This window comes from Coturnix japonica, chromosome 21 (assembly GCF_001577835.2).
Source record: "Coturnix japonica isolate 7356 chromosome 21, Coturnix japonica 2.1, whole genome shotgun sequence".
NCBI lineage: Eukaryota > Metazoa > Chordata > Aves > Galliformes > Phasianidae > Coturnix > Coturnix japonica.
In genome coordinates, this window is record NC_029536.1 from 3,157,467 (window position 1) to 3,171,847 (window position 14,381).

The 14,381-nt window shown below is 41.6% G+C and overlaps 1 protein-coding gene across 10 annotated transcripts in view; it reads left to right on the forward strand.

The window, feature by feature from the left end:
• The window catches only part of KIF1B (kinesin family member 1B), a 76,507-nt gene extending 62,242 nt beyond the window's left edge, over nt 1-14,265 (forward strand). For all 10 annotated transcript variants that reach the window (XM_015882374.2, XM_015882382.2, XM_015882377.2 and 7 more), the window contains 13 exons: nt 409-493; nt 756-861; nt 4,181-4,295; nt 4,834-4,967; nt 5,421-5,482; nt 5,780-5,925; nt 6,167-6,406; nt 6,576-6,647; nt 7,207-7,328; nt 8,060-8,209; nt 8,687-8,879; nt 9,123-9,241; nt 9,722-14,265. In XM_015882374.2, coding sequence (XP_015737860.1) covers nt 409-493; nt 756-861; nt 4,181-4,295; nt 4,834-4,967; nt 5,421-5,482; nt 5,780-5,925; nt 6,167-6,406; nt 6,576-6,647; nt 7,207-7,328; nt 8,060-8,209; nt 8,687-8,879; nt 9,123-9,241; nt 9,722-9,764 — 1,587 coding nt within the window. In that variant the 3' untranslated portion in view covers nt 9,765-14,265. The remainder of the gene's footprint in view (nt 1-408; nt 494-755; nt 862-4,180; nt 4,296-4,833; nt 4,968-5,420; nt 5,483-5,779; nt 5,926-6,166; nt 6,407-6,575; nt 6,648-7,206; nt 7,329-8,059; nt 8,210-8,686; nt 8,880-9,122; nt 9,242-9,721) is intronic.
• The last annotated feature ends 116 nt before the right edge of the window (nt 14,266-14,381 follow it).

Consider the following 14,381-nt stretch of genomic DNA (forward strand, 5'->3'; position numbering starts at 1 on the left):
GCATGTGGCTGTAAGACAGATCAGTACAATGACCACATCCCAGTGCATTTTAAATGTTTGTAATTAATCACAAATATTACTGTAATAATCCTTAATAATAATTTGTCTTTAGCTGGGTTTGAAGGACAATCCTACTTCAATCTTGTTCATAAGCTTTTGTTTTTCTCTACTTGCAAATTCCCAGTTCACTTTCGGAGACTTTACTGCTGACTTTGCACTTACTCTCTTCCTTACACAGATGTGAGCTACTCTTTAACTTGGGAGTAATGGTTGCATTCCAGTTATTTCCTTAATAAAACAAAGAATTTTGATATATGTGTTTTTACAGTGTAAGTGCAAAAGAGATGATAGTGTGTGTGAGGTGGGGATGCTTCCCCAGTGTAAATTCTTGGTTTTGAACTCTACCAGGGCATCCAACGTAGAATCACAGTCACCATTATCCACGAGAAGGGCAATGAGTTGCACTGGAAGGATGTACGAGAGCTGGTGGTTGGTGAGTGCGTTCTGCTTTCTGTGGTGTTGTGTGAGGAAGGAAAAGTACTAATGGGAATTTCTCTTTAAGTCTTTATCTGCTGCCTTAATGAGTTTTGGAGGTGGGAGGAGTTGGATTTTGACAAAGATCTGGAAGAAAAACTTAAACTGTGGAGTTTCCACTTTAAGCTGCTGCTTTAATTACAGTCTGAAATGAAAACTGGAAAAATAATTTATTTCTGTATTTCAAGATTTAATTGATTTCTCCCTTCTCTCCTTATCAGGACGTATAAGAAACAAAGCAGAAGTAGATGAAGCTGCTGTGGATGCTATTTTGTCTTTGAATATTATCTCTGCAAAATACCTGAAGTCATCTCACAGCTCCAATAGGTAAGTGTGTAAAGAGACTCTTCTTAGCAGGAGTCTAAAATTCCTTTGTGAAGGATTGGTGGAATGTTTGGAAAACTGTGGATGCTGCTAATGGTGAAATGGAGAATTCTTTGGGCGCAGGGTATGCAGGCAAAGAATGAGTGTTACAGTAGTTTCTTGATAGAGCTGAAGTCAGTTCCTCTGCATAAAAGATATTCTGATAATGCATTTGGATGACGTTCCACTTCTAAGGACAGTTATGGGAGGTAGAAAAGGGAATGGCTTAGGAGAGTCTCAGAATTCAGGCCAGAACTTGTAAAATGACATTAAGGCTTGTTGTTAGGATAAAACACTGTAAGAAGAGCCATAGTGGAGGGATACGTTTATGGCTGCATGAATGCCTGTATTAATCCTGAAACAAACATATGATGAATGAAGCAAGAGCTTTTTAAGTTTAACTTCATAGTTTATGGATTTATAAAGTTGTTTCATGAATTGACTCAAGTTCTGATAAGGTGACGTTTGTTCCATGTAACTGCACTGCAGTCATTCAGGCAACAGTGGGACTCCACTCTGAGATGCTTCTGGCTGCATATATCTTCTCATTAGGGTGCATGGCTGTAAAGATCAGTCAGATTCCTTGTTGTTTTGCTTCAGTGTCTGTAATGACGGGCAGTGAAGCAGAGTGTTGTGTTGCTGGCAGAGCCTCTTCCTGCTCTGACGTAACCAAGTCACTTGACAGCTCCGTGGCTGCACTCAGCTGGTGCAAAGCAGGAATATCTCTGAAATGCATCTGAGCCTTTCTAGAGGGAAAGAGGCTGTCTGGGAGCTGCAGCTGTTGAGTTCTGGAGGCAGTGTGCTTCCAGGCACTGAAACGGCCTCTAATTTCCTTTTCTATCAGAGGCTTGGACTTTGAAATATCACTGCAATATTAAAGGTGGGAGCAGGATGCTGCTCCTGCCAACCAAATGTCTTCCTGCCACCTAGTGTCTATGAATGTGGTGGGATTTTTAGCAGTTATCCCTTACCTCCTTGTAGAATTGGGTATTTTACTTCTAGTGTATTTGAATTAATGAATCAGTATCTCTGGGACTTGAGGATTTCCAGTCTGATACTCCTAGGAATGCAGTGGAGAAGTGCTGTACCATCTGTACTCCAGCAGTTTCAAGAAACTCTTGTTTAGCTCTGTGTGGTGTGAGATTGAAGCTCTCATTCTTGTCTTATGTTTGTTCATTGTCCACAGACTTGTTTTATGGTGGTGTTTTAGTTTTGTCAGCTTTTTCCTCTCGGCTGTTGCTTGTGTTCTGCTTTTGGCTGCACTAACCGAAGCTCTTTCTGTGTTTTTACAGGCTCTTTCTTGATAAGGATATGCCTAGGTATTTTCTGTTTGCTTCCCTTGCACATAAAGATTCTTGAAAACAGAATGCTTTATGTATTTTGTATTGCTGCCATCTCCCTGTTAGTTAATGAGTTTTGTTAGCACACACCTTAGCTCCTCTAGAAGTGGTTCTTCTCCTCCTGCCCCGTGTCAGGGATTTATTCAGGTAAAATTCAGTAAGGAACATGCGAAGATAAATTTTCCTTCACAAACAATAGGCAGCTCCCACCATTGAGCTGTTCTGATCCTCGGAATGTAGTGTTACAATGTAGTCCCTATTCATAGTCCTTGCTGTTCTCCTCCTTTGTTCTGTATCAGAACTAGATTTGGAATTTCTTACAGTCTTTGACTCAATGCTTGCAATGAAGCACCAAGGCAAGAGCTGAATGATTAAGTTACTTGAAATTCCATCTCACAGTTGCATTGAACAAAAAGCTGTGGCTGCCATGTGACTGGCATTCAGCTCCACTCTTAGGTTGGATTTGCATATGAAATTTAACCATGTTGCTACTTCTTAGTTGACCAGTTGGCAAAGAAGTGAGACATTTAGTAGCTGCTCAGACTGGATTCCTCTTTCACCTTCCAGGTTTTCCTATGGATCACAGCCAAGCATGAAGGCTGCACAGCCTTGGACAGTGTGCAGTCTGCTTTCTGTGTTCTGCCTTTTTGACAAAGAGAAAGCTAAAGTCTTCAGTGCTTTCAATTGTGCTTTTTTTTTGGTGTTTAACTAACACCAAAATCCACTTAACAATCATTTCTGACTGTACTGGTTCCTTTCACGTGTTTCTCCTGTTTCCCATGCTTTGCTTTTTTCTGTGCTCCATTTTACTCCTGAAATTATTTGCTATACTGTAAAAGGTTTGCTCACTTCCATTTCTTTGTCTCTCTTTGTGGCTATTCTAGCAAGTTCTGCTTTGGTTAGACAAGCCTGTGTATATTTATCTTCCTGGCTAGACAAAATCCAATAGAGTATCTGTCTCAAAGCTGTGTTTGACTCCAGCTTGACACTGATCCAAAAGGCACCATTTTGCTAGAGGAGCACTTAGTTCTGTGCAGCTTAATGTTTATGCCTCCTTTGCTGTAAAAAACAAACTGAAAAGGGTGTTGTATCCCAGAATGCCGTGATCTTTTTCCAAAGGAACATAAATGAAATCAGACCCTACCTATGAGAAAGGAGGGAGCTTGTTTTCCACAGCCTCTGTTAGAGAGTACAATTCTGACACCATATACGAGGACTTGGCTGTCCTTTGTGTGATGCTGTCTCTCACTTTTTACCTGAACAGATGAGCATTCCTGATTGCTGCAGTAGAACTGTGGGAGGCTTCAGCTCCTTTCTTGCCATGTGCCAAATCGAAGAGATTCCTTTTAATAAGTCTATGTTACATCTGCAAGTTTTTACTTGATACTATTAGGGAAATGGAAAGAAAGCTTTATTGCTTGAGTACACAACTTATCTGTCAATCATTCTGATTAGCTATCAGAAGCTGCTGGTCTTATATCACTATCAGAAAGATCTCTTCTGCTACTAAATGCCAGTCCTATAATATGGTATAGTGTTAAGGTTGCTGATTTAAATAAATCTTCCCATGCACTTTGGAGGCCCATCTAGGCTGAATTGCACCTGAATCAATAGAAAGAAGCTCTGTTTGTTTAGAAAGAGTCCTACTGCTGGCTGCCCTGTGGTGTTATGATAGCTTTTGTTCTCTTCTACATTCCTGCCTTTGTCTTTCATGTGATTCTTTCTGAAAACAAGCAATGGAATCTTATACCAAACTATTTGCAGTAGAAGTAAGTAATCCTGAGAGAGAAGAGGGTTGTTTTTGCTTCAAGTATTTGTGTGCAAACCACTGTGGTCAGTAACAGTTGTGTTGGATGGTGGTGCTGAGGAGGAGTGTTGCCTGACCAGTGAGAGGGAGGGGTGCAGAGTTACTGTGCTGAGCTCTTGCTGTGCTTTTGTTCCAGGACTTTCTATCGTTTCGAAGCAGTTTGGGATAGCTCTTTGCATAACTCCCTTCTCCTCAACCGAGTGACCCCATATGGAGAGAAGATATATATGACCCTTTCTGCTTACCTGGAGGTTAGAATTCTTTGCTTTCTTTTCTGCTTGCTACTCATGCATAACCCTGGAAACAGCAGGCAGTGTGTATCTGAGACAAATGCCTGTTGGAAGTGAAATCCTGAAGCCAGTGGAGGTCTGTATTCATTTTCTGAGAATGAAGTGGAAAAACCTATTGACAGTAACATATTGAAGTGAAGGCATTACTGCATCACAACTAGTGAAGTGAAACAGATGACCTTGTTACCTTTCTGTGCCTCATTTTATCTATCTTTCTATCTTAAAATCGTTTGATGCACTACCAGTGCTGCAGACAGTGGTTCCAGCCCTTGGTTTTCTGTGTGAGACACTGCTGTTCTCTGTAGTACAATTATTTCACCCACAAGATGCATCCAAATGACTTTAACAATTCTCTTTCATGAAAGCACATACCAAAAACCCCCCCAAACACCCAAACAAGAATAATTTCAAGAAGCTGCCCCACTAAAAAAGGGAAGTTGTATAACTTAGCATAGCTGACTGCAGACACTCATTCATTCTTCTTTTTTTTTTTTCTTAGCTTGACCATTGCATTCAGCCCGCTGTTATAACAAAGGATGTTTGTATGGTCTTCTATTCACGTGATGCCAAGATCTCTCCACCACGATCACTGCGCAATCTCTTTGGCAGCGGCTACTCCAAATCTCCAGATTCGTAAGTGGAGCTGGTGATTCTGCTGTTTGGTGTTAGATGCCATGGGGAGGGCATGGTGAGAAGGGCTGCCTTAGTTAATTGTTCTCCAGTCTGGCTTTGAGCTTTTTTTTCTCGCTTGCATTTCAGTGAAACTCTCAATTTCAACCTTTTGTCTGAAGAGCTGGGATAAGGGATCCGTATTTCAAGCTTGCATATTTGTGACCCTGATCCCAACCTGAAAGCAGCTGTTGCAATGGCAGCTTTTAAGTGGGGGGGTGGTTAAAAAAAAATAATAAAAAAAAAAAATAGAGGGAAATGCCATGTTTAGAGATCTTGCAGCATGTCCTGGCTATTTTATGTTAGATATAGTTCTAAAAAAGACTTATTCTTCAACTTCTGCTTGGGGACACAAAACTAAAGCTACCCTACATTATTTCTGAATATTTTTTTTCTCCTTTGTTTTCTTGTGAACAGCAATCGGGTGACTGGGATCTATGAACTAAGTTTGTGCAAAATGGCAGACACAGGAAGTCCCGGTAAGCAGCTGTTACCAGGTGTAAATGTATGAGAGGTAATGTGAACTGAAATCTTACAGTACAATTCCTAGGCAGAATGGAGTAAATACTTCTGTCCTGATGGAAAACAGTTTCTGCATTTCATAGAAGTGACAGAACGTTGCCTTTCCATTAAAAATCCACCTCAAAATTTGTACAGGCTTTTGCTTTTAATTGGACTAGGCAGGAGTTTGCATTTAATGGCAGTAAATAGAAAATACCTGTGCTTTCCCTCACACTGCATTTCTAATAAGCGTGGTGTTATCTTTGACTGCTCAGGAATGCAGAGGAGGAGGAGGAAAGTCCTGGATACATCTGTGGCGTATGTACGTGGAGAAGAGAACCTGGCAGGCTGGAGGCCCCGAGGAGACAGCCTCATTTTGGAGCATCAGTGGGAACTGGAGAAACTAGAGCTGCTGCATGAGGTGTGTGAAGAGAGCAAGTGAAAGCAAAAGGGCAACTGTGTGTCTGAGTTTGCATTTAGTGTAGATACTGCCTGACCTTCTGAGCTGAGCAGTTCCCAAATCTGCGTTTATTCTCAAAGTTGAGATTTAAATACATTCACCTATGGAGTAAATGTTTACTTGCGTGAATCTTTTGAGAACACATGAGAACGAAGTGGCTGTAAACCAGGACCAGATGACACTCATTTCTATTCTTTTCTAGGTGGAAAAAACCCGGCATTTCCTTTTGCTTCGTGAAAAGCTTGGTGACAGCATCCCCAAGTCTCTGAGTGACTCCTTGTCTCCCAGTCTGAGCAGTGGAACCCTCAGCACCTCCACCAGCATTTCCTCCCAGATTTCCACCACAACGTTTGAGAGTGCTGTGACGCCCAGTGAGAGCAGTGGCTACGACTCAACAGACATAGAGAGTCTGGTGGATCGTGAGAAAGAGCTGGCCACCAAGGTATAACATAGGAGAAAAGCAGCAAGGGTCTGAGTACAGTTATAAAGCTGAAGTATTACGAGCTTCTCAGACATTCTCTCAGGTTGCCAAGTGTGGCACAAATTACCTTGTTCTAATTTCCCTGAAAAGGTAAAATTAAAATGCTTTTCTTTGTTTTTCCTCCCCTCAGTGTCTGCAGCTTCTGACTCACACTTTCAATCGTGAGTTTAACCAGGTGTACAACAGCATCAGTGACTGTAAGGTAAGGACTTCAATCAGTTCAAATGCTGTGTTTGTAGAACAACAACACTGCGTTTGTAGATTGTGGGATCTGTTTATAGTATGAAAAGATTGAACGTTTTGTATTAGCTCCCTTTAAATGCAGTCTGTTTGAAGAACTTGGCTATTCAGTATCAGGTTCCAGAGACTACTGAAGGCATTTAGAAGTGATGTGAACTTGATCAATGGTGTAGCTTCTGGATCATCAGCAGACTGGAGGTGCTTGTATAACTTTATCCACTTTCCCTATGCAAAAGTATATATCAGCTCTTAAAAATAGTGGCAGTAGGAATGGGTGACACCACGTGGCAAATGAGGCAATCTGATAATCTGTTGAGGAAGTCAAAGTGTGAGTAACTAGAAATTAATAGCAAGCTGGGTGTACAAAACTGAGGTGGAATGTGGCATTTCACATGCAGAATGCTCAGGCAATAGGAAAGTATTTGCATAAAACTGTAATAAATCCATCTGTGAGTTAAGATACAACAGACTCAACAATGGCTGCCAAAACCCCCTCTGATATTTTGTGTTTGTCCTTGTAGTTGTCTGACATTTCTCCCATTGGACGGGACCCATCAGTGTCAAGTTTCAGCAGTGCTACCCTCACACCTTCATCTACCTGTCCTTCTCTGGTGGATTCAAGATGCAATTCAATTGATCAGAAGTAAGTACAGGATATGGATAATAGAAATACTTCTTAGTGCACATAAAACTCTTTGCTGTTGTTAGTTTTTTCCCCATTTCTCCTTTTCTCCACGTTTAGATATTTCTCTGTGTAAAACTGTGCCTTGTCATTTGCAGTCGATGCACAGTTATTCTCTTCCCACTGTTTTCTACTTCTGAGATGTTTTTATGTGGTTGTCAGATGTGTTGTTCTGAGGACCATTGCATCTTTAACAAGTGGAGTCCATGAGCATTTCTGCTTTTTAGAGTTCTTTTAAGAGACCTGTGAGCAGTAACTCAGAATAAACTCATTTGGCCAATAATCTTTTTCTCAGCTGTATCTATAGATGATCTTTCTGATGAAATTGGAAATAACCAGCTTTGTTCTCTCTCTGTTTAACACATGTGAGAGGAGTACGAAGTACTGCATCAAACTGCAGTAAGAGTTGTTTCTGTATTGTGACTGCGTTTTATAAGAGAAATGAGGCAGAAGAAGTTGGAAGCTGGTCACTAGCAGTTACTGCTCGTCTCCCTACAACAGTTCATTCTACACATTGGAAGAGAAATTATGTATAATATTGTACAGAAGGCTCCCAATGTTATACAAAAAGTTTGAACTGGAAGATGAGGCTCACAAGACAGGCTGTGTTGTAGATGTGCTTTAAATTCTATTGTCAGATTCCTATGCTTTTTGTGATTTACTTTTTTTGACCTTTTTTTATTCATTTAAAGGACACCAGAAGCAAATTCTCGTGCCTCCAGTCCCTGCCCTGAGATGGAGCAGTTCCAGATCATTCCTGCAGTAGAAAATTCTTATCTTGCCAGAGCTGGAAAGAATGAATTCCTGAATCTTGTTCCTGACATTGAGGAAATCAGACCAGGGTATACTTTCAGTTCTAGTGGCTGTTATTGTGGCTTCCTGCATGTTGTCAACAAGGGCTTTTGAGATTTACTCCTTATTCCATTTGGGGATGGTAAAGAGCAAGAGGAGCAGGATTGGTGAGAGTTATACTGATACTTGATGTCTGAGGAATTCATTCCCTGCACCTCCTAACTCACTTTATAGTGGCTTAAATGTAATGTTTTTTTACCATTAAAACTGTGACTAAGAGTCACTGAAATAGAGGTCTCTGTGGGTCCTTTCTCTGTCAAACTTTTAAATGGTTCTAATGGCAAAATTCATATTTCTATAGAAAATCTTTTATTTTTGTCTGCAACATTAAGAAAATATTAGGGACCAAGTCCTGTGTAGTGTTTGCAGTTCATAGAAGTACTTGGTAGCTACATTCTATAGGGGAAAATGTATTCATATTTATCTGTGGTGATTTTTTTTTTTCTTTGGTTTGTTTGTTTTTCCAGCTCTGTGGTGTCAAAGAAAGGATACCTCCACTTCAAAGAGCCGCTCTCCAGCTCCTGGGCCAAGCACTTTGTGGTGGTCCGCCGTCCCTATGTTTTTATTTACAACAGTGACAAAGATCCTGTGGAAAGAGGGCTCATAAACTTATCCACGGCTCAGGTGGAATACAGTGAGGATCAGCAGGCAATGGTAAAGGTCAGTCTGAGAGCAGTTGTTGTCTTATATGTAGAGCAGGACCATCACTGCTGGTAGCAGCGCATCCATAATATCCTGTGGGTTGTTTCTGGTCTGCAGTGCATCTCTATTTTAGAGATCCTGAAAATGGCCATGAGACTTAAAGGAAAGACCTTACGTCTTGTATATTTTAGAAAACAGGGATTGTGCATCAGTTTCAGTGTCTGTACACTCCGTTATTTTAAACTGTCCTCAATATTGCAGACACCCAACACCTTTGGTGTATGCACAAAGCACCGTGGGGTCCTGCTCCAGGCCATCAATGACAAAGACATGAATGACTGGTTATACGCCTTCAACCCACTTCTTGCTGGCACGATACGGTAAGAGGCAATTCCTGAGCAGGCAAAGAGCTTAAAAGTAGTCCTAAATAAACAGGCAGATGGTTTGTCACAGAATTGAGCCTCGTTCTGAAGAAACTGATGGGGTGGTTGAGCTGAAGGGAGGCAAAGAAATGGGCAATAAATAAGAAAAGAAAAAAAAAGTTGAAGAAATGTAGTGGTTGTTGCTACTTTGGCTTGTGATGTTCTTAATACACACCTGTAATTTGGACACACTGTTACTGCCCAGTGTCAAATGTTACTTAACAGTGCCTTAGAAGAACCTGTCATCCTTCAGAGGAGCACAGCTGAAGAATGAACAGTCTTTCTGTTTATAGATCATGATAGTTTTTACTCTCTGAACTTGTGAAGTAAGCTGGGACTGTATTAAAGTGCAGAACGAAAGATGGAAAAACTGTGGGGAAGGGAGAAAAGTCCACGGCCAGAATTCAACAAATGGTTTTTCACTTCTTTCTTGTGCAGGTCCAAACTGGCTCGAAGACGGACAGGCCAGCTGAAGTACTGAGTCCATGTAATGTTCTCATCTGTTCTCCCTAACTCCTATTCTGATAGATAAAGTGTTACCTCTCATTTTCTCTTTGTGATTCTTGACAGTTTCTCTTGTATGTAATCCTGTGGCTTAACAACCCCTACCTTCCCACCTCCTCCATTGCATTTTCTAGATATTCTTAACACTACTTTGTTTCTTTTCACTTGTGCAGAGAATCCTACTAGTAGCATGTGGCCAAACAAAAAGGAGGAAAAAAAAAACCAACCTGATTATGCACGACTCTAAAATGGAAAAAAGTGTTTTTTCCTGTAACAATTGTTTTTTCATTCCAGCTGACCTTCTGGTGTCTGTCCCACTGTACATTGTTGTCTGTCTGGAATGCTGCAGGTTTTTCATTCGATTCATGACTTGGCAATAGTCATTGGTTCCCTCAGGGCAAAGCGCTAATGCCAGGGAAAGATTATTCCTTCTATGTAGACATTACCCAGTCAGGAACTGCAATAGCTCCTCAGGCTTTCCAGCCTCTGATTTAAACTCTTTTGAATGCTGACATTGGATAAAACTATCTGGGCAGACTGGATTTTGGACTTGGTGTGAGTTTTTGAGCTCTCTGGGTCTAATGGGCTGGAAGGAAGAAGGGAAGGAATCTGGAGGGGCTGGCTGCAGTGATCTGCCTTTGCATGTTTGCTGTGGGTGCGCAGGTGAGCAGTGCTTGACTCTAATTCTTCCATTAAAGTGCTGCTCCACCTTTGAGCTGAGCAGACAGAACTAATGTGAGGAAAAACAAACCATATTTTATTAAGTAGAATCCCTGAAGTTTTAGATACTCACCCTCACGTTTGATGCAGGTGAAAGGAACCAACGTGGTTCCCTGGAGCCTTTTCAGGAGATCACCACAAGAGGGCAACATCTCCCCTTTCTGCTCTTAGTTCAGCCTTTCTAGTTCCTGTAGTGACAGTTCTCACCTCTTGGAAGACATTTACGCTTGTAATCAGTTTGTTAGGGAAGACAGCTCTTGGGCATCCTGCAATGCCAGCTTTATGCATGCATCCCGTTCCTGCAGTATTCAGCTGCCATCCCATCTGTCAATGGGGAAAAGTAATCCACTGTCTGCAGATTGCTTTCTGGACCTTGCACTTGCAGTATTCTTCAGGGAACAGCAGGACACTTCCACTTCCTCTTGGAACAATTGTTGAATGTCTCTTAATCAACCTGCTGCAATTTTCATCAGCTAACGTCCCTAATGATGGTTAATTTCAGAAATAATCCTTCCTTGAGGACAGATCAGGTGGACTTTGATCCTGGTCAGTCTGGTGTGACAGTTTGCTTCTTGGAGATCAGCTGGGTGGTGTTGGTTCTTGACCTGCAATGGAAGTTATCTGGGGCAGAGCGTTGCTCTTTGCCTCAGGAAAGGAAGGCAGAATGAGTTTCCTTTCTAAGAAGTGAACTCATCTTTCTTTCTTTCTTCAGTTTTAGGGGGGTTGGAGGCTTTTGTTTGTTTTGTTTTCTGTGTTTCAGACTGTTCTGCTGTAGTTTTGTGACTCGGGTGCTGGTAGGGCAAGCTGTGATCCTGGGCAAATGGACCAGGATTTCACCCAAACTTCCTCTTGGGTAGAGATGAAAGGGTTTCATTACAGTAGGGTACATCCATGGGGGGAAAAAATGTGACTCCAGCTCAGGAAGGTCATTTTAATTCAGATCACTTGTTGCCAGGTCGCCCCATGCCTTGGGGCTTCTGTGGCCAGAAGTATCTGTGGGACTGCCATCAGCTCAGCAATATTTTTTAAGCTTTGTGGGTTTTTCATTCAATAAAATGCAATGCGTGCTGGGACCTCCTAAAAGCACAGCTGGAAAGGGGAGATGGAGTCTGACACTCGCTAGGGCATATCCTTATTTATCAATGTAGTGTTGAGGTTAAACAATGTGCTCATCCCATCTCCTATGGTCCTCGGATTTATTTCAGAACTGGAACCCAGAGTGACTGTGTGTCCTGGGGACCCAGGAATGTAGCAGAGAGGATTTGTTTTGTTTCATCATGTTGAGTGTGTGTGACTCTCAGTACAGTGCTGACAGTTGTTTGTTTTGCAATGGACGATAAGCACTTGCAGTATGTGGCTAGTAAGATTGCTAGTGCTGGAGCTGAGCTGATCTCAACGTGCATTGAGAATGAAGTAAACTGATTTTAAGCACTAAGTTGTTACTGCCACCATTGCCACTGTCTGCCATGGAAGTGGAAGCAGTCTGAGGAGGACTGGCAGGTCAGGTGGTGGTGTTATGTGACGCACTGAGAGAGAAGAATGTTTGGTTTTATCTTTCTTTTAATCTAGAGGAAATCTAGCTTTCTAAGTCTTTGCTTTGGATAAACCAGAAAGTGAACTGTGGGTAAATAAACATTGCATAGAAACACGATTAAAGGATTGTCCTTTGGAAACAGGGAGGGACAGTTGCTTACTTATACAGAGCTGGAGATGCTACAAGTTGTATTACATAAGGGTGTTATCACTGAGGACTCCGAGCAGCTTCTAATGACTTGGTGTCTGTGTGGATAACGGGTCAACAGAAGAACAGGGTTCTATTTTTAATCATCAGTATCTCTTAGAGCTGCATAATCTTGACAGAATCAGTTCTTGTGTAGAGTTCAAGTGGGCATTTCTGTTACTGGGTCTGACTGAAACACAGACGTTCACCAATTACCAAGACATTGGTTTCCCTACTTCAAACTGGATGACTGAACTGAAATTATCTGCAAAAGGAAAGCAAAGCCAAAAGAGAAAAAATAAAGGGGGGAGGGCGGGATTTCTATTCACTTCAGTGCTGTTCTGATGTAACCCAACAATTAGGGAAATTCTGTTTAGAAACGGAACACAAATGGGAAAATGTGCCAAGCTGACATTGAACAACACACTGCTGGTTACTGCTGGGTGCTCGTGGAGTCCTGGAGTCAGACAGCTCCCAGGACCCACCTGCTGGGGGTCTGCCAGCCCCCTGAGCAGAAACCACTGCTAAACCTGATGTGTTTCTTAAACAGAATTGGGAGTGAAACTGTGCCACAATTTGGGCTTTTTTTGTGTTCTTGAGTAAATGGGAGGAGAAACGGCCCCATGAAAACCCTGCTGTTTGTTACTGAGCTTCCTGGGCATTTTTAAACGAAACCTTCTATACTGTATTTTGGAAATGCACTTTAAGTACCTGCTGAAAGAAGTTTCTGGGCTGCAGAAGGGATTGAATATTATTTCCAAACCACTGAGAACTGTTTTCTTTTGCTAGTGTGTTATTTGCTAGTTCTTCTTACTGATCAGCAAGATATTTCAAAGCAAAGACTTGACCTTTTGCTGCTTGTTACCTAATTTACAGGGATTTACTTTTATGTAATGTAATGTATATTTATACATCTGTAATTAATTGCACATTAGATAAGAAAGAGGATTAGCTTTAGAATAACAGCTGTTGGTACCCTCCAATAACGAATACTGCCTATGCATTTGCATCTTCCTGGTACTCTTACACAGCCTCAGTTTGTGTTTGTTTATACCGTGGTGGTGTTTCTGTTGAACACACAGTTGTTCACCTGCTGCTCGAAGGAAGGATTTTAATGCTGCTCTGGGATGGTTTTGCTGAATGTACTTGAAAATGGATCTCTAAGGTGTGCGTTGCATCTCTCCATTGTGGTTAATAACACCGACGCGTGGTCTGAACTGCACTGTATGTAGCAGGAATGTATTAATTTTGTGCTTCTTTAAGAACATCTTGTGTTTGAGAACAGGATGGAGATATTTTTGTTCAGAAGGCCATTTATGCGTGCTAAGTGTTTGAAATCCAAACGAGTCCAACTCAAACCGGATGGTTGTGTCCAATGTCAATTGGAACAGCTTTTAAATTAACAGGAGCAGACACACACGGTCAGAAAACGGGGGGCGTTGTGGTCCTCCCTCTCCAGTTCGTACTGTTGCCGACGTAATGCTCTGATCCTGAGCAGTGCTGAGCTGCCTCTTGCTCACATTGAAACCCAGAGCAGAAGCAGAGGCAGTGATGGTGATCAGCGCTTCCCAGGGTCAGCTCTTAATTTCCCACTTTGCTCGTTCATCCTTCACACGCAGTTGATAAATGTTCTTGATTTGGACATTGCTGTTGCACTGAAATACATGTTTTCTTTGAATTGCGGCTCTCATTTCTGTTCACCCTCTCTGTACACAAGGTATACAAGGTATACGCTGTATAAGTGGCCTTCTCGAACAAATCTCTTTGCAAACTGATTTCATCCCAGCGAAGGAGTGCATCAGCAACACTGTACATTAATTTCAGATTTTCATTTTCATGTTTTATTTTGTAAATATCTGATGTTTGGAGCTTGAGTATACAAAATGTAAATATAGTTCATGTATTTGTACTAATTCTGATCCATTTGCTGTATAGCCTTAGGTGTGCAACGCAGATATTATCTAACTGTGTATGGTAACCTTGCACCACTGAGTTGTTAGTGAACGAGGTGAAACAATAAAGGTACAACCAGTGCGTCTGTTGTTGTTCTGTGCTATTCTCTGCAGCCTTTAAGTAGCATTTAGAGCATCAAAAGCTGATTTTGTTCAGCATTTTAGAAGCTGCAGTAGTGCTGTGTGCTGATCAGAGGGTGCT